The sequence below is a fragment of the Petromyzon marinus genome, unplaced genomic scaffold (genome assembly GCF_048934315.1).
Source record: "Petromyzon marinus isolate PM22_M1 ecotype Great Lakes invasive population unplaced genomic scaffold, UKy_Petmar_22M1.pri1.0 PM_Scaffold_167, whole genome shotgun sequence".
NCBI classification, from domain to species: domain Eukaryota; kingdom Metazoa; phylum Chordata; class Hyperoartia; order Petromyzontiformes; family Petromyzontidae; genus Petromyzon; species Petromyzon marinus.
Genome location: NW_027423132.1, coordinates 42094 through 67804, shown reverse-complemented (window position 1 = coordinate 67804; position 25711 = coordinate 42094). Strand labels below are relative to the sequence as shown.

Sequence of the window (25711 nt, the reverse complement as noted above, 5' to 3'; positions counted from 1 at the left end):
AGAGACACGGGAAGAGAGAGAGAGACGCGGAGAGAGACGCGGAGAGAGAGACGGGGAGACACGGCGAGACACGGGGAGACACGGGGAGGGACGTGGGGAGAGACGCGGAGAGAGATGCGGAGACATGGGGAGACACTTAGAGACACGGGGAGACACGGGGAGACACTTAGAGACATGGGGAGACACTTGGAGACACGGGGAGGGACGCGGGGAGAGACGCGGGGAGACATGGGGAGACACGGAGAGACGGAGACACGGGGGGACACGGGGAGACACTTAGAGACACGGGGAGACACTTAGAGACACGGGGAGACACTTAGAGACATGGGGGGAGAGACGCGGAGAGAGAGACGGGGAGACACGGGGAGACACGGGGAGACACTTAGAGACACGGGGAGACACGGGGAGACACTTAGACATGGGGAGACACGAGGAGACACTTAGAGACACGGGGAGACACGGGGAGACACTTAGAGACATGGGGAGACACGGAGAGACACTTAGAGACATGGGGAGACACTTGGAGACACGGGGAGGGACGTGGGGAGAGACGCGGAGAGAGATGCGGAGACACTTGGAGACACTTGGGAGACACGGGGGGACACGGGGAGGGACGCGGGGGGAGACGCGGGGAGGAGCGAGAGAAATAGAGGGGGAGGGATGGGGAGGGATAGAGGGGGAGGGATGGGGATGGGGAGGGGGGATGGGGATAGAGGGGGAGGGGGCGTGGTTGATGTACGGTTTGTTGTTTCAGGAGTTTCCGTGGCGTCCAGTAACTCGGGTGTGCCTGACATTTCAGGTTCTGTGTACAGCAAAACACAGGTGGTGAGTTACTCACCCGCCCACTCACCCACTCACCCACCCACTCATCCACCCACTCACCCACCCGCTCGCCCATCCACTCGCTCACCCACTCACCCACCCGCTCACCCACCCACTCACCCACCCGCTCACCCACTGACCCACCCACTCACCCACTCACCCACCCGCTCACCCACCCGCTCACCCACTCACCCACCCGCTCACCCACCCGCTCGCCCACTCACCTACCCACTTCACCCACTTACCAATCCACTCATCCACTGAACCACCCACCCACTCATTCACTCAATCAACGACACAATCACCCACCTACCCCCTCCCTAGCCACCTACCCGCTAACTCACACTCACCACGCTCGCTCACCTGAACACTCACTCGCTCGACCACTCGCTCGACCACTCGCTCACTCACTCGACCACTCGCTCACCCGACCACTCGCTCACCCGACCACTCGCTCACTCGACCACTCGCTCGACCACTCGCTCACTCACCCGACCACTCGCTCACTCACCCGACCACTCGCTCACCCGACCACTCGCTCACCCGACCACTCGCTCACCCGACCACTCGCTCACCCGACCACTCGCTCACTCGACCACTCACTCGACCGCTGACTCGACCGCTCACCCGACCACTCGCTCACCCGACCACTCGCTCACCCGACCACTCGCTCACCCGACCACTCACTCACCCGACCACTCGCTCACTCGACCACTCACTCGACCGCTGACTCGACCACTCACCCGACCACTCGCTCACCCGACCACTCGCTCACCCGACCACTCACTCACCCGACCACTCGCTCACTCGACCACTCACTCGACCGCTGACTCGACCGCTCACCCGACCACTCGCTCACCCAACCACTCACTCGACCACTCACTTACTCGACCACTCACTCACTCAACCGACTACTCGCTCGACCACTCGCTCACTCAACCACCCGACCACTCACTTAACCACTCGCTCGCCCTTTCAACCACTCAGTCTCTCACCCATTCACACTCACTACACGCTCGCTCACCCGGTGAGGTGCACACTTGTAGACCCTGTGTGGCTCACCAGTGTCACCATCAGGGGGGAAATTCTCTGTGCAACATCAAGAGCCGTGAGTGTGAGGTGGGTGTGAGCTCACCACTCACGCTCACTCAACCACTCACGGCTTACAAGGCTCCACCACCATGGTCACACTCACCACTCACTCACCCACTCACTCACCCACTCATTTACTCACCCACTCACTCACCCACCCACCCACTCACCCCACCCACCCACTCACCCACCCACCCACTCACCCACCCACCCACTCACTCACTCACCACTCACTCATCCACTCACTCACCCACTCACCCACTCACCCACCCACCCACTCACCCACCCACTCACCCACCCACTCACTCACTCACTCACCCACCCACCCACCCACTCACTCACCCACCCACCCACTCACCCACCCACTCACCCACCCACTCACCCACTCACTCACCCACTCACTCACCCACTCACTCATCCACTCACTCACCCACTCACCCACTCACCCACCCACCCACTCACCCAGTCACTCACCCACTCACTCACCTACTCACTCACCCACCCACCCACTCACCCACTCACCCACCCACTCACCCACTCACTCACCCACTCACTCACCCACTCACCCACCCACCCACTCACCCACCCACTCACCCACTCACTCACCCACTCACCCACTCACCCACTCACTCACCCACTCACTCACCCACCCACCCCCTCACCCACCCACCCACTCACCCACCCACCCACTCACCCACCCACCCACTCACTCATCACCACTCACTCATCCACACTCACCCACTCACCCACTCACCCACCCACCCACTCACCCACCCACTCACCCACCCACTCACTCACTCACTCACCCACCCACCCACCCACTCACTCACCCACCCACCCACTCACCCACCCACTCACCCACCCACTCACCCACTCACTCACCCACTCACTCACCCACTCACTCACCACTCACTCACCCACTCACCCACTCACCCACCCACCCACTCACCCAGTCACTCACCCACTCACTCACCTACTCACTCACCCACCCACCCACTCACCCACTCACCCACCCACTCACCCACTCACTCACCCACTCACTCACCCACTCACCCACCCACCCACTCACCCACCCACTCACCCACTCACTCACCCACTCACCCACTCACCCACTCACTCACCCACTCACTCACTCACCCACCCACCCACTCACCCACCCACCCACCTACTCACCCACCCACCTACTCACCCACCCACTCACTCACCCACTCACTCACCCACTCACTCACCCACTCACCCACTCATTTACTCACCCACTCACTCACCCACCCATCCACTCACCCACCCACCCACTCACTCACTCACTCACCCACCCACCCACTCACCCACCCACCTACTCACCCACCCACCTACTCACCCACCCACCTACTCACCCACCCACCCACTCACTCACCCACTCACTCACTCACCCACCCACCTACCCACCCACTCACTCACCCACCCACTCACTCACTCATCCACTCACTCATCCACTCACTCACCCACTCACTCATCCACTCACTTACCCATTCACTAACTCATCTACCCACCTAATCACCCACTCACTCACCCACTCACCCACCCACTCACTCACCCACTCACTCACCCACCCACCTACTCACCCACCCACCTACTCACCCACCCACTCACTCAGCCACCCACTCACTCATCCACTCACTCACTCATCCACTCACCCACTCACTCACTCATCCACCCACCTAATCACCCACTCACTCATCCACTCACTCATCCACTCACTCACTCATCCACTCACCCGCCCACTTAATCACCCACTCACTCACCCACTCACTCATCCACTCACCCACTCCGTGAGTATGAGCTCACCACTCAGGCTCACTGAACCACTCACGGCTTACAAGCATCACCACCACGATCGTACTCACCCACTCACTCACCCTCACCCACTAACCCTCACCACCACACTCACCCACTCACTCACTCACCCACTCACTCACTCACCCACTCACCCACTCACTCACCCACCCACTCACTCACCCTCACTCACTCACCCTCACCACCACACTCACCCACTCACTCACCCACTCACCCACCCACTCACCCACCCACCCACTCACTCACCCACTCACCCACTCACCCACCCACTCACTCACCCACCCACTTACTCTCCCACTCACTCATTCACTCACTCACTCATCCACTCACTCATCCACTCACTCACTCACCCACTCACCCACTCATTCATCCACTCACCCACTCTGTGAGTATGAGCTCACCACTCACGCTCACTGAACCACTCACTCACCCACCTACTCACTCACTCATCCACTCACTCACCCACTCACTCACCCACTCACTCATCCACTCATCCACTCACTCATCCACTCACCCACTCTGAGTGTGAGCTCACTACTCATGCTCACTGAACCACTCACGGCTTACAAGCATCACTACCACGATCGTACTTACCCGCTCACCCACCGACTCACCAACCCACTCGCCCACACTCACCCACACACTCACTCACCCTCACCACCACACTCACCCACTCACTCACCCACTCACTCACCCACACATTCACTCACCCACTCACTCACCCACCCACTCACTCACTCACCCACACACCTACTCACTCACCCACACATTCACTCACCCACACACCCACTCACTCACTCACCCACTCACTCATTCACTCACCCACCCACTCACCCTCACCACCACACTCACCCACTCACTCACCCACCCTTACTCTAATCCTCCACATCTCCCATCTCCCCGTGTCCATGTATCTCACTTCTCGCCGTGTCTCTTCTCTCCCGTGCCTCCCTCCTCGTCCTCCACCTCCTGTTCCACCTCCTCCTGTTCCACCTCCTCCACCACCTCCTGTTCCTCCTGTTCCTCCACCTCCTCCTGTTCCACCTCCTCCACCACCTCCTGTTCCTCCTGTTCCTCCTCCACCTCCTATTCCTCCTCCTCCTGTTCCACCTCCTCCACCACCTCCTGTTCCACCTCCTCCTGTTCCACCTCCTCCACCACCTCCTGTTCCACCTCCTCCACCACCTCCTGTTCCACCTCCTCCACCACCTCCTCCACCTCCTGTTCCTCCTCCTCCTGTTCCACCTCCTCCTCCACCTCCTGTTCCTCCTCCACCTCCTGTTCCTTCTTCTGTTCCACCTCCTCCACCTCCTCCTGTTCTACCTCCTCCTGTTCCTCCTCCACCTCCTGTTCCACCTCCACCACCTCCCGTTCCTCCTCCTCGACAACCTCCTCCTGCTGCACCTCCCCGTGTCTCTCTCCATCTCCCTCCCCCTCTCCCATCTGCCCACCCCTCCCCCCCTCCCCCATCTCCCTCCCCTCCCTCCCCCCATCTCCCTCCCCCCATCTCCCTCCCTCCCCCTCCCCCATCTCCCTCCCCCCATCTCCCTCCCCCCGTGCCCTCCCCCCCACCCCCCATCTCCCTCCCCCATCTCCCCCCTTCCCCCCATCTCCCCCCTCCCCCCCCATCTCCCTCCCCCATCTCCCTCCCCCTCCCACCTCCCCCTCCCCCCACCTCCCCTCCCCCCCCCGTGCCCCTCCCCCTGGGCGGCAGGCGTTTGACAAACAGGGCAGCTTTCACGCCGGGACTCCGCCTCCCTTCAGCTTGCCCTCGGCACTCGGCGGCTCCGGCGCCCTCAGCGCTCCGGGCGGGCCGGCCTATGGCCCGGCCTACATGGCCATCCTACCACCACCACCACCACCACAGGCCCAGCTGCACTCACACATGGACTCGCAGGTGAGAGGCCAGGAGGCTCACTCACTCACTCACTCGCTCACTCACTCGCTTACTCATCCACTCACTCACCCACTCACTCACTCACTCGCTCGCTCAGTCACTCACTCACCCACTCGCTCACCCACTCACTCACTCACCCGGCCTACATGGCCATCCTACCACCACCACCACCACCACAGGCCCAGCTGCACTCACACATGGACTCGCAGGTGAGAGGCCAGGAGGCTCACTCACTCACTCATTCACTTACTCACCCGCTCGCTCGCTCACTCGCTCACTCATCCACTCACTCACCCACTCACTCACCCACTCACTCATCCACTCGCTCACTCACTCACTCGCTCACTCACTCACTCATCCACTCGCTCACTCACCCACCCACTCACCCACTCGCTCACCCACTCACTCACTCACCCGGCCTACATGGCCATCCTACCACCACCACCACCACCACAGGCCCAGCTGCACTCACACATGGACTCGCAGGTGAGAGGCCAGGAGGCTCGCCCGCTCACTCACTCACTCACTTACTCATCCGCTCACCCACTCACTCACCACTCACTCACCACCCGCTCACTCACTCACCACCCGCTCACTCACTCACCACCCGCTCACTCACTCACTCACCACCCGCTCACTCACCACCCGCTCACTCACTCACTCACCACCCGCTCACTCACTCACTCACCACCCGCTCACTCACCACCCGCTCACTCACTCACTCACCACCCGCTCACTCACCACCCGCTCACTCACTCACCACCCGCTCACTCACTCACCACCCGCTCACTCACTCACTCACCACTCATTCACCCACTCACTCACCACTCATTCACCCACTCACTCACCACTCACTCACCACCCGCTCACTCACTCACTCACCACTCATTCACCCACTCACTCACCACTCATTCACCCACTCACTCACCACTCACTCACTCACCACTCACTCACTCACCACCCGCTCACTCACTAACCACCCGCTCACTCACTCCCTCAATCGCTTGTTCACCGCTGACTCACCACTCACTCACCCTCACCATTCTCTACTCACTGGGACACACAGGTGGGTTAGAGAGTCACTCACTGTCACTCACTGTCACTCACTCACACTCACTGTCACTCACTGTCACTCACTCACTGTCACCCACTCACTGTCACTCACTCACTCACTCTCACTCACTCACTCACTGTCACTCACTGTCACTCACTGTCACTCACTCACACTCACTCACTGTCACTCACTCACTGTCACTCACTGTCACTCACTCACTGTCACTCACTCACACTCACTGTCACTCACTCACACTCACTGTCACTCACTCACACTCACTGTCACTCACTCACTCACTGTCACTCACTGTCACTCACTCACTGTCACTCACTCACTGTCACTCACTGTCACCCACTCACACTCACTGTCACTCACTCACACTCACTGTCACTCACTCACTCACTCTCACACTCACTCTCACTTACTCACTGTCACTCACTGTCACTCACTGTCACTCACTCACACTCACTCACTGTCACTCACTGTCACTCACTCACTCTACCACTCACTCTCACTTACTCACTCTCACACTCACTCACTGTCACTCACTGTCACCCACTCACACTCACTCACTGTCACTCACTCACACTCACTCACTGTCACTCACTCTCACTTACTCACTCTCACGCTCACTCTCACTCACTGTCACTCACTCACTGTCACTCACTGTCACGCACTCACACTCACTCACTGTCACTTACTCACTGTCACTCACTGTCACTCACTCACACTCACTGTCACTCACTGTCACTTACTCACACTTACTCACTGTCACTCACTCACACTCACTGTCACTCACTCACACTCACTGTCACTCACACTCACTCACTGTCACTCACTCACACTCACTGTCACTCACTCACTCTCACTCACTCACTCTCACTCACTCACTGTCACTCACTGTCACTCACTTACTCACTGTCACCCACTGTCACCCACTCACTCTCACTCACTGTCACTCACTCACACTCACTCACTGTCACTCACTGTCACTCACTCACACTCACTGTCACTCACTGTCACCCACTCACTGTCACTCACTCACTTACACTCACTCACTGTCACTCACTCACTCACACTCACTGTCACTCACTGTCACCCACTCACTCACACTCACTGTCACTCACTCACTGTCACTCACTGTCACCCACTCACACTCACTCACTGTCACTCACACTCACTGTCACTCACTCACTCTCACTTACTCACTGTCACTCACTCACTGTCACTCACTCTCACTTACTCACTGTCACTCACTCTCACTCACTGTCACTCACTCACACTCACTCACTGTCACACACTCACTGTCACTCACTGTCACTCACTCTCACTCACTGTCACTCACTCACACTCACTGTCACTCACTCACTGTCACTCACTCACTGTCACTCACTGTCACTCACTGTCACCCACTCACACTCATTCACTCACTGTCACTCACTGTCACTCACTGTCACTCACTCACTGTCACTCACTCACTGTCACTCACTGTCACCCACTCACTCTCACTTACTCACTCTCACGCTCACTCTCACTCCCTGTCACTCACTCACACTCACTCTCTCACTCACTCATTCTCTCACTAACTCACTCACACTCACTCTCACTCACTCACTCTCACACTCACTCACTTACTCACTGTCACTCACTGTCACCCACTCACACTCACTCACTGTCACTCACTCACTGTCACCCACTCACACTCACTGTCACTCACTCACTCACTGTCACCCACTCACACTCACTGTCACTCACTCACTCACTGTCACTCACTCACTCTCCCACTCACTCTCACTTACTCACTGTCACTCACTCTCACTTACTCACTGTCACTCACTCTCACTCACTGTCACTCACTGTCACTCACTCACTGTCACTCACTCACTGTCACTCACTCACTCTCACTCACTGTCACTCACTCACACTCACTGTCACTCACTCACTCTCACTCACTGTCACTCACTCTCACTTACTCACTGTCACTCACTGTCACTCACTGTCACTCACACTCACTCACTGTCACTCACTGTCACTCACTCTCACTTACTCACTCTCACTTACTCACTGTCACTCACTCTCACTTACTGTCACTCACTGTCACTCACTGTCACTCACTCACTGTCACTCACTCACTGTCACTCACTCACTGTCACTCACTGTCACTCACTCACACTCACTCACTGTCACTCACTCACTGTCACTCACTTACTCACTCTCACGCTCACTCTCACTCACTGTCACTCACTCACTCTCACTCACTCACTCTCCCACTCACTCTCACTTACTCTCCCACTCACTTACTCACTGTCACTCACTGTCACTCACTCTCCCACTCACTCTCTCACTCACACTCTCACTCACTCTCACACTCACTCACTCTCACTTGCTCACTCTCACACTCACTCACTTACTCACTGTCACTCACTGTCACTCACTCTCACTCACTCTCCCACTCACTCTCTCACTCACACTCTCACTCACTCTCTCTCTCACTCACTGTCACTTACTCACTGTCACTCACTCACTCTACCACTCACTCTCACTTTCTCACACTCACTCACTGTCACTCACTGTCACTCACTCACTCTCACGCACTCTCACTTACACTCACTACACTCACTCTCTCTCACACTCACTCTCACTGTCACTCACTGTCACCCACTCACACTTACTCACTCACTCACTGTCACTCACTCTCACTCACTCACTCACTCTCACTCACTCTCCCACTCACTCTCTAACTCACACTCTCACTCACTCTCTCTCTCACTCACTGTCACTTACTCACTGTCACTCACTCACTCTACCACTCACTCTCACTTACTCACTCTCACACTCACTTACTCACTGTCACTCACTGTCACTCACTCACTCTCACGCACTCTCACTTACACTCACTACACTCACTCTCTCTCACACTCACTCACTCTCACACTCACTCACTTACTCACTGTCACTCACTGTCACCCACTCACACTTACTCACTCTCACTCACTGTCACTCACTCTCACTCACTCTCCCACTCACTCTCTCACTCACACTCACTCTCACTTACTCACTCTCCCACTCACTCTCACGCTCACTCACTCTCTCACTCACTCTCTCACTCACTCACTCACTCTCTCACTCACTCACTCACTCTCCCACTCACTCTCACTTACTCACTGTCACTTACTCACTCTCACACTCACTCTCTAACTCACTCACTCACTCACTAACCCTCACTCACTCTCTCACCCTCTCACTCACTCACTCACTCTCTCACTCACTCACTCTCCCACTCACTCTCACTTACTCACTGTCACTTACTCACTCTCACACTCACACTCACCTCTCACTCACTCTCTCACTCACTCTCACTCTCTCACTCACTCACTAACTCACTCTCTCACTCACTCTCTAACTCACTCACTCACTCACTAACCCTCACTCACTCACTCTCTCACTCACTCACTCACTCTCTCACTCTCTAACTCACTCACTCACTAACTCTCTCTCACTCACTCTCTCACTCACTCACTAACTCACTCTCTCACTCACTCTCTAACTCACTCACTCACTCACTAACCCTCACTCACTCACTCACTCTCTCACTCACTCTCTCTCTCTCACTCTCTAACTCACTCACTCACTAACTCTCTCTCACTCACTCTCTCATTCTCATTCACTCACTCACTCTCACTCACTCACTAACTCTCTCACTCACTCACTCTCTCATTCTCATTCACTCACTCACTTTCTCACTCACTCTCCCACTCACTCACCCACCCATTCACTCACTCACTCTCTCACTCACTCTCCCACTCACTCACCCACCCATTCACTCACTCTCTCACTCACCCACTCACCACTCACTCTCTCACTCACTCTCTCACTAACGCTCTCACACTCTCACTCACTCTCTCACTCTCACTCACTCTCTCACTTTCACTCTCTCACTTTCACTCTCTCACTCGCTCACTCTCTCACTCACCCACTCACCACTCACTCTCTCACTCACTCTCTCACTAACTCTCTCACTATCTCACTCACTCTCTCACTCACTCTCTCACTCTCACTCACTCTCTCACTCTCTCACTTTCACTCTCTCACTCACTCTCTCACTCTCTCACTCTCACTCACTCACTCTCTCACACTCACTCACTCACTCTCACTCTCTCACTCTCTCACTTTCACTCTCTCACTCACTCTCTCACTCGCTCACTCTCTCACTCACCCACTCACCACTCACTCTCTCACTAACTCTCTCACACTCTCACTCACTCTCTCACTCACCCACTCACTCTCTCACCACTCACTCTCTCCCCGTCTCTCACGGCACTCTCACACGGACACGCAGGTGAGGTCAGACAGTCACCGCTCTATCTCATGGACACCCAGCCAGGTGAGATGAGTCTCACCACGCACGCTCACCACACTCTCGCTCACCACACACGCTCACCACGCACGCTCACCACACTCTCGCTCACCACACACACACACACTCACCACACACACACACACTCGCTCACCACACTCTCGCTCACCACACTCTCGCTCACCACACATGCTCACCACACACGCTCACCACACTCTCGCTCACCACGCACTCGTTCACCACACTCTCGCTCACCACACACTCTCACCACGCACGCTCACCACACACTCGCTCACCACACACTCGCTCACCACACTCTCGCTCACCACACATGCTCACCACACACGCTCACCACACACTCGCTCACCACACACTCGCTCACCACACATGCTCACCACACACGCTCACCACACACTCGCTCACCACACTCTCGCTCACCACACATGCTCACCACACACGCTCACCACACACTCGCTCACCACACATGCTCACCACACACGCTCACCACACACTCGCTCACCACACACTCGCTCACCACACACACACACACTAGCTCACCACACTCACACACACTCGCTCACCACACACACACACACACACTCGCTCACCACACACACACACACTCACCACACACACACACACTCGCTCACCACACTCTCGCTCACCACACTCTCGCTCACCACACACGCTCACCACACACGCTCACCACACACTCGCTCACCACACACACACACACTAGCTCACCACACACACACACACTCGCTCACCACACACACTCACCACACACTCGCTTACCACACACACACACTCACCACACACACACACTCGCTCACCACACACACTCGCTCACCACACACACACACTCTCTCACCACACACACACACACTCACCACACACACACACACTCACCACACACACACACACACTCACCACACACACAAACACACTCACCACACACACACACTCGCTCACCACACACACACACTCACCACACACACACACACTCGCTCACCACACACACACACACTCGCTCACCACACACTCGCTCACCACACACTCGCTCACCACACACACACTCGCTCACTCACCACACACACACTCGCTCACCACACACACACACACTCGCTCACCACACACACACACACTCCCTCACCACACACACACTCACACTCGCTCACCACACACACACACACACTCGCTCACCACACACACACTCACTCGCTCACCACACACGCACACACACTCGCTCACCACACACACACACACACTCGCTCACCACACACACACACACTCGCTCACCACACACACACACCACACACACACACCACACGCTCACCGCACACACACACACTCACCACACACACACACTCGCTCACCACACACACACACTCACCACACACACACTACACACACACTCACCACACACACACTCACTCACCACACACACACACTCACCACACACACACTACACACACACTCACCACACACACACACACACTCGCTCACCACACACACTCGCTCGCCACACACTCACTCGCTCACCACACACACACTCGCTCACCACACACACACACTCACCACACACACACACTCACCACACACACACACTCACCACACACACTCGCTCACCACACACACACTCGCTCACCACACACACACTCGCTCACCACACACACACACTCACCACACACACACACACACTCACCACACACACACACACTCGCTCACCACACACACACCACACACACACCACACGCTCACCACACACACACACACTCGCTCACCACACACACACACACTCACCACACACACACACACACTCGCTCACCACACACACACACTCACCACACACACACACACTCACCACACACACACACTCGCTCACCACACACACACACACCACACACACACCACACGCTCACCACACACACACTCACCACACGCTCACCACACACACACACACTCACCACACACACTCGCTCACCACACACACACACCACACACACACTCGCTCACCACACACACACACACACTCACTCACCACACACACACTCACACTCACTCACCACACACACACTCACACTCGCTCACCACACACACACACACACACTCGCTCACCACACACACTCACCACACACACACACACACTCACTCGCTCACCACACACGCACACACACTCGCTCACCACACACACACACACACTCGCTCACCACACACTCACTCGCTCACCACACACACACTCGCTCACCACACACACACACTCACCACACACACACACACACTCGCTCACCACACACACACACTCGCTCACCACACACACACACTCACCACACACACACACACTCACCACACACACACACTCGCTCATCACACACACACACCACACACACACCACACGCTCACCACACACACACACACTCGCTCACCACACACACACACACTCACCACACACACACACACTCGCTCACCACACACACACACACACTCGCTCACCACACACACACACACTCACTCACCACACACACACACTCACCACACACACACACACACTCACCACACACACTCGCTCACCACACACACACACACACCACACACACACCACACACACACTCGCTCACCACACACACACACCACACACACACACTCGCTCACCACACACACACACACACTCACTCACCACACAAACACTCACACTCACTCACCACACACACACTCACACTCGCTCACCACACACACACACACACACTCGCTCACCACACACACTCACCACACACACACACACACACACTCGCTCACCACACACGCACACACACTCGCTCACCACACACACACACACACTCGCTCACCACACACACACACACACACTCGCTCACCACACACTCACTCGCTCACCACATACACACTCGCTCACCACACACACACACTCACCACACACACACACACACTCGCTCACCACACACACACACTCGCTCACCACACACACACACTCACCACACACACACACACTCACCACACACACACACTCGCTCACCACACACACACACCACACACACACCACACGCTCACCACACACACACACTCGCTCACCACACACACACACACACACTCGCTCACCACACACTCACTCGCTCACCACACACACACTCGCTCACCACACACACACACTCACCACACACACACACACACTCGCTCGCCACACACTCACTCGCTCACCACACACACACTCGCTCACCACACACACACACTCACCACACACACACACACTCGCTCACCACACACACACTCGCTCACCACACACACACTCGCTCACCACACACACACTCGCTCACCACACACACACACTCACCACACACACACACACACTCACCACACACACACACACTCGCTCACCACACACACACCACACACACACCACACGCTCACCACACACACACACACTCGCTCACCACACACACACACTCACCACACACACACACACACTCGCTCACCACACACACACACTCACCACACACACACACTCGCTCACCACACACACACACACCACACACACACCACACGCTCACCACACACACACACTCACCACACACACACGCTCACCACACACACACACACTCACCACACACACTCGCTCACCACACACACACACCACACACACACTCGCTCACCACACACACACACACACTCACTCACCACACACACACTCACACTCACTCACCACACACACACTCACACTCGCTCACCACACACACACACACACACTCGCTCACCACACACACTCACCACACACACACACACACTCACTCGCTCACCACACACACACTCGCTCACCACACACACACTCGCTCACCACACACACACACTCACCACACACACACACTCGCTCACCACACACACACACACCACACACACACCACACGCTCACCACACACACACACTCACCACACACACACGCTCACCACACACACACACACTCACCACACACACTCGCTCACCACACACACACACACACTCGCTCACCACACACACACACACACACTCGCTCACCACACACTCACTCGCTCACCACACACACACTCACTCACCACACACACACACTCACCACACACACACACACACACTCGCTCACCACACACACACACACTCGCTCACCACACACACACACTCACCACACACACACACACTCACCACACACACACACTCGCTCACCACACACACACACCACACACACACCACACGCTCACCACACACACACACACTCGCTCACCACACACACACACACTCACCACACACACACACACTCGCTCACCACACACACACACACACACTCGCTCACCACACACACACACACTCACTCACCACACACACACACTCACCACACACACACACACACTCACCACACACACTCGCTCACCACACACACACACACACACCACACACACACCACACACACACTCGCTCACCACACACACACACCACACACACACTCGCTCACCACACACACACACACACTCACTCACCACACACACACTCACACTCACTCACCACACACACACTCACACTCGCTCACCACACACACACACACTCGCTCACCACACACACTCACCACACACACACACACACTCGCTCACCACACACGCACACACACTCGCTCACCACACACACACACACACTCGCTCACCACACACACACACACACACTCGCTCACCACACACTCACTCGCTCACCACACACACACTCGCTCACCACACACACACACTCACCACACACACACACACACTCGCTCACCACACACACACACTCGCTCACCACACACACACACTCACCACACACACACACACTCACCACACACACACACTCGCTCACCACACACACACACCACACACACACCACACGCTCACCACACACACACACACTCGCTCACCACACACACACACACACTCACCACACACACACACACTCGCTCACCACACACACACACACACTCGCTCACCACACACACACTCACTCACCACACACACACACTCACCACACACACACACACACTCACCACACACACTCGCTCACCACACACACACACACACCACACACACACCACACACACACTCGCTCACCACACACACACTAGCTCACCACACACACACTCGCTCACCACACACACACTCACTCACCACACACACACACTCACCACACACACACTCGCTCACCACACACACACACGCTCACCACATACACACTCGCTCACCACACACACACTCGCTCACCACACACACACACTAGCTCACCACACACACACTCACTCACCACACACACACACTCACCACACACACACTCGCTCACCACACACACACACGCTCACCACACACACACTCGCTCACCACACACACACACTAGCTCACCACACACACACAGTCACCACACACACACACACACACTCGCTCACCACACACACACACTCGCTCACCACACACACACACACACTCGCTCACCACACACACACACACACACACTCGCTCACCACACACACACACTCGCTCACCACACACACACACTCGCTCACCACACACACACACACACTCGCTCATCACACACACACACACACTCGCTCATCACACACACACACACACTCACTCACCACACACTCGCTCATCACACACACACTCGCTCACCACACACACACTCACTCCCTCACCACACACACACACTCTCGCTTACCACACACACTCACCACACACACTCACCACACACACTCACCACACACACTCACCACACACACTCGCTCACCACACTCGCTCACCACAATGCTGTGTACTCACAGCGTGCTGACTGATGTCTCTCTCTCTCTCTCTCTCCCCGTGTCTCTCTCCTCTCCGCGTGTCTCCGTGTGTCCATGTCTATCCCTGTCTCACCGTGTGTGTCCCCCGTGTCCCCTCGTGTCCCCCGTGTCCCCCCGTGTCCCCCCGTGTGTCCCCGTGTCCCCCCGTGTGTCCCCGTGTCTCCGGCCCTCTCTCCCCTGTCCGCCTGCAGGGCAATCCCGGCCAGCGTGTGATGCAGCAGAAGTCCCAGCCTCCTAAGCCCTCTTACACCAACCCACCGTACTGGGCACCCAACTGAGACCCAGAACCCTCACCCTACAGACCCCTACAGACCCCTACAGACCCCTACAGACCCCTACAGACTCCTACAGACTCCTACAGATCCCTACAGACCCCTACAGACTCCTACAGATCCCTACAGACCCCTACAGACCCCTACAGACCCCTACAGACTCCTACAGATCCCTACAGACCCCTACAGACCCCTACAGACCCCTACAGACCCCTACAGACTCCTACAGATCCCTCACCCTACAGACCCCTACAGACCCCTACAGACCCCTACAGATCCCTCACCCTACAGACCCCTACAGATCCCTCACCCTACAGACCCCTACAGACCGCTCACCCTACAGATCCCTCACCCTACAGACCCCTACAGATCCCTCACCCTACAGACCCCTCACCCTACAGACCCCTACAGACCCCTCACCCTACAGACCCCTCACCCTACAGACTCCCACAGACCCCTCACCCTACAGACCCCTCACCCTACAGACCCCTACAGACCCCTCACCCTACAGACCCCTCCCCTACAGATCCCTCACCCTACAGATCCCTACAGACCCCTACAGACCCCTCACCCTACAGACCCCTCACCCTACAGACCCCTACAGACCCCTCACCCTACAGACCCCTCCCCTACAGATCCCTCACCCTACAGATCCCTACAGACCCCTACAGACCCCTCACCCTACAGACCCCTACAGACCCCTCACCCTACAGACCCCTACAGACCCCTACCCCTACAGACCCCTCCCACTACAGACCACCTTCACCCCCCCCACCCCCTACAGACCACGCCCCCCTTCCCCCTGCAGACCCCTCCCACTACACACCACCTCCCCCGACAGACCCCTACAGACCACTCCCCCCCCCCACTCACCCTACAGGCCACTCCCCCTTACATAGACCCCCCCCCACTCACCCTACAGGCCACTCCCCCTGCCCCTTACAGAAACCCCCCCCACTAACCCTACAGGCCACTCCCCCTGCACCTTACAGAGACCACCCCCCCCCCACTCACCCTACAGGCCACTCCCCCTGCCCCTTACAGACCACTCCCCCCCCCACTCACCCTACAGGCCACTCCCCCTGCCCCCTTACAGAGACCACTCCCCACTCACCCTACAGGCCACTCCCCCTGCCCCTTACAGACCACTCCCCCCCACTCACCCTACAGGCCACTCCCCCTGCCCCTTACAGACCACTCCCCCCCCCACTCACCCTACAGATCACAACGGTGCCACCGCCTCCTCCACCCTTGCCCCTGACCTCTAACCTCCTGAGCCTCCCTCCCTCCGCCACTTCCGCCACCACCTCCACCACCACCACCGCCACCACTACTACCACCACCACTACCACCTCCACTACTACCACCACCACCATCTCCACCACCACTACCACCACCACTTCCACCGCCACCTCCACCACCACCACCACTACTACCACCACTACCACCACCGCCACCACTACTACCACCACTACTACCACCACTACTACCACCACTACTACCACCACCACTACCACCGCCACCACTACTACCACCACTACCATCTCCACCACCACTTCCACCGCCACTGCCACCACTACCACCTCCACTACTACCACCACTACCACTACCACCACCTCCACCACCACTACCACCACTACCACCACCACTACCACCACAACCACCACTACCACCACCACTACTACCACCTCCACCACAACCACCACTACCACCACTACCACCACCACCTCCACCACCACCTCAGCGGGGGCCGGTTATTTCCCAAGCGCCCCCTGCACGCGCTTTAGTCCCTGTGTTACGTAGGCGGGCGGTGTGTGTGGGCGGGTGTGTGGGTGGTTGTGTGGGCGGGTGTATGTGTGTGGGTGGTTGTGGGCGGCGGGGTGTGTGTGGGCGGCGGGGTGTGTGTGGGCGGGTGGGTGGGTGGTTGCGGGCGTGTGGGTGGGTATGTGGGTGGGTGGGTAGGTGAGTGGGTGAGTGGGTGGGTAGGTGAGTGGGTGAGTGTGTGGGTGGGTGGGTAGGTGAGTGGGTGTGTGGGTGGGTGTGTGGGTGGGTGTGTGGGTGGGTGTGTGGATGGGTGGGTAGGTGGGTGGGTAGGTGAGTGGGTAGGTGGGTGGGTAGGTGGGTGGGTAGGTGAGTGGGTAGGTGAGTGGGTGAGTGGGTAGGTGTGTGGGTGTGTGGGTAGGTGTGTGGGTGTGTGGGTGGGTGTGGCACCGTTTGTAGGTTTTCGCGTTTGCCTATCCGGCTATCCCGGCCCGGTTATTGCCCGCAGCAGGCGACTGCTGCGACGTTTGATGATGATGATGATGACGACGACGATGTTGTTGATGATGATGATGATGTTGTTGATAATAATAATAATTGTTGTTGTTGTTATTATACCGCATCTAACCGCCGTTCACTTTGCTTGTCTGGGTTCCTGCTCTTTACCGCTGGGGGTGGCCCCTAGGCTAGACCACACAGCCCCCTACTGCTGCTACTGACAGCAGGCTGATGTAGAGAGACAGCTGACACTGGGGGTACCCCTAGGCTAGACCACACAGCCCCTACTGCTACTACTGACAGCAGGCTGATGTACAGACAGCTGACACTGGGGGTGCCCCTAAGCTAGACCATACAGCCCCTACTGTTACTACTGACAGCAGGCTGATGTACAGAGACAGCTGCCACTGGGGGTGCCCCTAGGCTAGGCCACACAGCCCCCTACTGCTACTACTGACAGCAGGCTGATGTACAGAGACAGCTGCCACTGGGGGTGCCCCTAGGCTAGGCCACACAGCCCCCTACTGCTACTACTGACAGCAGGCTGATGTACAGAGACAGCTGCCACTGGGGGTGCCCCTAGGCTAGACCACAGCCCCTACTGCTGCTACTGACAGCAGGCTGATGTACAGAGACAGCTGACAGTGGGGGTGCCCCTAGGCTAGACCACACAGCCCCCAAATGCTACTACTGACAGCAGGCTGATGTACAGAGACAGCTGACACTGGGGGTGCCCCTAGGCTAGACCACAGCCCCTACTGCTACTACTGACAGCAGGCTGATGTACAGAGACAGCTGCCACTGGGGGTGCACCTAGGCTAGACCACACAGCCCCCTACTGCTGCTACTGACAGCAGGCTGATGTACAGAGACAGCTGACACTGGGGGTGCCCCTAGGCAAGACCACAGTTCCTACTGCTACTACTAACAGCAGGCTGATGTACAGAGACAGCTGTCACTGGGGGTGCCCCTAGGCTAGGCCACACAGCCCCCTACTGCTACTACTGACAGCAGGCTGATGTACAAAGACAGCTGACAGTGGGGGTGCCCCTAGGCTAGACCACACAGCCCCCAAATGCTACTACTGACAGCAGGCTGATGTACAGAGACAGCTGACACTGGGGGTGCCCCTAGGCTAGACCACAGCCCCTACTGCTACTACTGACAGGAGGCTGATGTACAGAGACAGCTGCCACTGGGGGTACCCCTAGGCTAGACCACACAGCCCCTACTGCTACTACTGACAGCAGGCTGATGTACAGAGACAGCTGACACTGGGGGTGCCCCTAAGCGAGACCACACAGCCCCCTACTGCTACTACTGACAGCAGGCTGATGTACAGAGACAGCTGCCACTGGGGGTACCCCTAGGCTAGACCACACAGCCCCTACTGCTACTACTGACAGCAGGCTGATGTACAGAGACAGCTGACACTGGGGGTGCCCCTAAGCGAGACCACACAGCCCCCTACTGCTACTACTGACAGCAGGCTGATGTACAGAGACAGCTGCCACTGGGGGTACCCCTAGGCTAGACCACACAGCCCCCTACTGCTACTACTGACAGCAGGCTGATGTACAGAGACAGCTGCCACTGGGGGTACCCCTAGGCTAGACCACACAGCCCCTACTGCTACTACTGACAGGAGGCTGATGTACAGAGACAGCTGCCACTGGGGGTGGCCCTAGGCTAGTCCACAGCCCCTACTGCTACTACTGACAGCAGGCTGATGTACAGAGACAGCTGACACTGGGGGCGCCCCTAGGCTACACCACACAGCCCCCTACTGCTGCTACTGACAGCAGGCTGATGTACAGAGACAGCTGACAGTGGGGGTGCCCCTAGGCTAGACCACGCAGCCCCCTACTGCTGCTACTGACAGCAGGCTGATGTACAGAGACAGCTGCCACTGGGGGTGCCCCTAGGCTAGACCATACAGCCCCCTACTGCTGCTACTGACAGCAGGCTGATGTACAGAGACAGCTGCCACTGGGGGTGGCCCTAGGCTAGTCCACAGCCCCTACTGCTACTACTGACAGCAGGCTGATGTACAGAGACAGCTGCCACTGGGGGTGCCCCTAGGCTAGACCACACTGCCCCCTACTGCTTATACTGACAGCAGGCTCATGTACAGACAGCTGACACTGGGGGTGCCCCTAGGCTAGACCACACAGCCCCCTACTTCTACTACTGACAGCAGGCTGATGTACAGAGACAGCTGCCACTGGGGGTGCCCCTAGGCTAGACCAGAGCCCCTACTGCTGCTACTGACAGCAGACTGATGTACAGAGACAGCTGCCACTGGGGGTGCCCCTAGGCTAGACCACACAGCCCCTACTGCTACTGACAGCAGGCTTATGTAGAGACAGCTGACACTGGGGGTGCCCCTCAGCTAGAACCCACAGCCCCTACTGCTACTACTAACAGCAGGCTGATGTACAGAGACAGCTGACACTGGGGGCGCCCCTAGGCTACACCACACAGCCCCTACTGCTACTGACAGCAGGCTTATGTAGAGACAGCTGACACTGGGGGTGCCCCTCAGCTAGACCCCACAGCCCCTACTGCTACTACTGACAGCAGGCTGATGTACAGACAGCTGACACTGGGTGTGCCATTAGGATAGACCACACAGCCCCCTACTGCTGCTACTGACAGCAGGCTGATATACAGAAACAGCTGCCACTGGGGGTGCCCCTAGGCTAGACCAGAGCCCCTACTGCTGCTACTGACAGCAGGCTGATGTACAGAGACAGCTGCCACTGGGGGTGCCCCTAGGCTAGACCACACAGCCCCCTACTGCTACTACTAACAGCAGGCTGATGTACAGAGACAGCTGACACTGGGGGTGCCCCTAGGCTAGATCACACAGACCCTACTGCTACTACTGACAGCAGACTGTGTACAGAGACAGCTGACACTGGGGGTGCCCCTAGGCTAGACCACACAGCCCCCTACTGCTGCTACTGACAGCAGGCTGATGTACAGAGACAGCTGCCACTGGGGGTGCCCCTAGGCTAGGCCACACAGCCCCCTACTGCTACTACTGACAGCAGGCTGATGTACAGAGACAGCTGACACTGGGGGTGCCCCTAGGCTAGACCACACAGCCCCTACTGCTACTGACAGCAGGCTTATGTAGAGACAGCTGACATTGGGGGTGCCCCTCAGCTAGACTCCACAGCCTCCTACTGCTACTACTGACAGCGGGCTGATGTACAGAGACAGCTGACACTGGGGGTGCCCCTAGGCTAGATCACACAGACCCTACTGCTACTACTGACAGCAGACTGTGTACAGAGACAGCTGACACTGGGGGTGCCCCTAGGCTAGACCACACAGCCCCTACTGCTACTACTGACAGCAGGCTGATGTACAGAGACAGCTGTCACTGGGGGTGCCCCTAGGCTAGACCACGCAGCCCCAACTGCTACTACTGACAGCAGGCTGATGTACAGAGACAGCTGCCACTGGGGGTGCCCCTAGGCTAGACCACACAGCTCCCTACTGCTTATAATGACAGCAGGCTGATGTACAGAGACAGCTGCCACTGGGGGTGCCCCTAGGCTAGGCCACACAGCCCCCTACTGCTACTACTGACAGCAGGCTGATGTACAGAGACAGCTGACACTGGGGGTGCCCCTAGGCTAGACCACACAGCCCCTACTGCTACTACTGACAGCAGGCTGATGTACAAAGACAGCTGACACTGGGGGTGCCCCTAGGCTAGACCACACAGCCCCTACTGCTACTACTGACAGCAGGCTGATGTACAGAGACAGCTGACACTGGGGGTGCCCCTAAGCTAGATCACAGCCCCTACTGCTACTACTGACAGCTGGCTGATATATAGAGACAGCTGACATTGGGGGTGCCCCTACGCTAGACCACACAGCCCCCTACTACTACTGACAGCAGGCTGATGTACAGAGACAGCTGACACTGGGGGTGCCCCTAGGCTAGACCACACAGGCCCCTACTGCTATTACTGACAGCAGGCTGATATATAGAGACAGCTGACATTGGGGGTGCCCCTACGCTAGACCACACAGCCCCCTATTACTACTGACAGCAGGCTGATGTACAGAGACAGCTGACACTGGGGGTGCCCCTAGGCTAGACCACACAGCCCCCTACTGCTACTACTGACAGCAGGCTGATGCACAGAGACAGCTGACACTGGGGGTGCCCCTAGGCTAGACCACACAGCCCCCTACTGCTGCTACTGACAGCAGGCTGATGTACAGAGACAGCAGACACTGGGGGTGCACCTAGGCTAGACCACACAGCCCCCTACTGCTGCTACTGACAGCAGGCTGATGTACAGAGACAGCTGCCACTGGGGGTGCCCCTAGGCTAGGCCACACAGCCCCCTACTGCTACTACTGACAGCAGGCTGATGTACAGAGACAGCTGACACTGGGGGTGCCCCTAGGCTAGACCACACAGCCCCTACTGCTACTACTGACAGCAGGCTGTTGTACAGAGACAGCTGACACTGGGGGTGCCCCTAGGCTAGACGACACAGCCCCTATTGCTACTACTGACAGCAGGCTGATGTACAGAGACAGCTGTCACTGGGGGTGCCCCTAGGCTAGACCACACAGCCCCTACTGCTACTACTGATAGCAGGCTGATGTACAGAGACAGCTGCCACTGGGGGTACCCCTAGGCTAGACCACAGCCCGTACTGCTACTACTGACAGCTGGCTGATATATAGAGACAGCTGACATTGGGGGTGCCCCTACGCTAGACCACACAGCCCCCTACTACTACTGACAGCAGGCTGATGTACAGAGACAGCTGACACTGGGGGTGCCCCTAGGCTAGACCACACAGGCCCCTACTGCTATTACTGACAGCAGGCTGATATATAGAGACAGCTGACATTGGGGGTGCCCCTACGCTAGACCACACAGCCCCCTATTACTACTGACAGCAGGCTGATGTACAGAGACAGCTGACACTGGGGGTGCCCCTAGGCTAGACCACACAGCCCCCTACTGCTACTACTGACAGCAGGCTGATGCACAGAGACAGCTGACACTGGGGGTGCCCCTAGGCTAGACCACACAGCCCCCTACTGCTGCTACTGACAGCAGGCTGATGTACAGAGACAGCAGACACTGGGGGTGCACCTAGGCTAGACCACACAGCCCCCTACTGCTGCTACTGACAGCAGGCTGATGTACAGAGACAGCTGCCACTGGGGGTGCCCCTAGGCTAGGCCACACAGCCCCCTACTGCTACTACTGACAGCAGGCTGATGTACAGAGACAGCTGACACTGGGGGTGCCCCTAGGCTAGACCACACAGCCCCTACTGCTACTACTGACAGCAGGCTGTTGTACAGAGACAGCTGACACTGGGGGTGCCCCTAGGCTAGACGACACAGCCCCTATTGCTACTACTGACAGCAGGCTGATGTACAGAGACAGCTGTCACTGGGGGTGCCCCTAGGCTAGACCACACAGCCCCTACTGCTACTACTGACAGCAGGCTGATGTACAGAGACAGCTGCCACTGGGGGTACCCCTAGGCTAGACCACAGCCCGTACTGCTACTACTAACAGCAGGCTGATATACAGAGACAGCTGACACTGGGGGTGTCCCTATTCTAGACCACACAGCCCCCTACTGCTACTACTGACAGCAGGCTGATGTACAGAGACAGCTGACACTGGGGGTGCCGCTATTCTAGACCACACAGCCCACTACTGCTACTACTGACAGCAGGCTGATGTACAGAGACAGCTGACACTGGGGGTGCCCCTAAGCTAGACCACAGCCCGTACTGCTACAACTGACAGCAGGCTGATATACAGAGACAGCTGACACTGGGGGTGTCCCTATTCTAGACCACACAGCCCCCTACTGCTACTGCTGACAGCAGGCTGATGTACAGACACAGCTGACACTGGGGGTGCCCCTAAGCTAGACCACACAGCCCCTACTGGTACTGCTGACAGCAGGCTGATGTACAGAGACAGCTGCCACTTAAGGTGCCCCTAAGCTAGACCACACAGCCCCTACTGGTACTGCTGACAGCAGGCTGATGTACAGAGACAGCTGCCACTTAAGGTGCCCCTAAGCTAGACCCCACAGCCCCTACTGCTACTACTGACAGCAGGCTGATGTACAGACAGCTGACACTGGGGGTGCCCCTAGGCTAGACCACATAGCCCCCTACTGCTACTACTGACAGCAGGCTGATGTACAGAGACAGCTGACACTTGAGGTGCCCCTAAGCTAGACCCCACAGCCCCTACTGCTAATACTGACAGCAGGCTG

The 25711-nt window shown here is 57.3% G+C and overlaps 1 protein-coding gene across 10 annotated transcripts in view; it reads left to right on the top strand.

The window, feature by feature from the left end:
• Positions 1–17622, top strand: part of LOC116938372 (uncharacterized) — a 106848-nt gene extending 89226 nt beyond the window's left edge. For 4 of the 10 annotated variants that reach the window (XM_076063623.1, XM_076063620.1, XM_076063618.1 and 1 more), the window contains exons 28-30: positions 755–825; positions 5462–5644; positions 17080–17622. In XM_076063623.1, the coding sequence (XP_075919738.1) occupies positions 755–825; positions 5462–5644; positions 17080–17166 (341 nt within the window). In that variant the 3' untranslated portion in view covers positions 17167–17622. The remainder of the gene's footprint in view (positions 1–754; positions 826–5461; positions 5645–17079) is intronic. The other 6 variants (XM_076063627.1, XM_076063626.1, XM_076063625.1 and 3 more) reach the window with 3 other exon arrangements.
• Positions 17623–25711: the final 8089 nt, after the last annotated feature.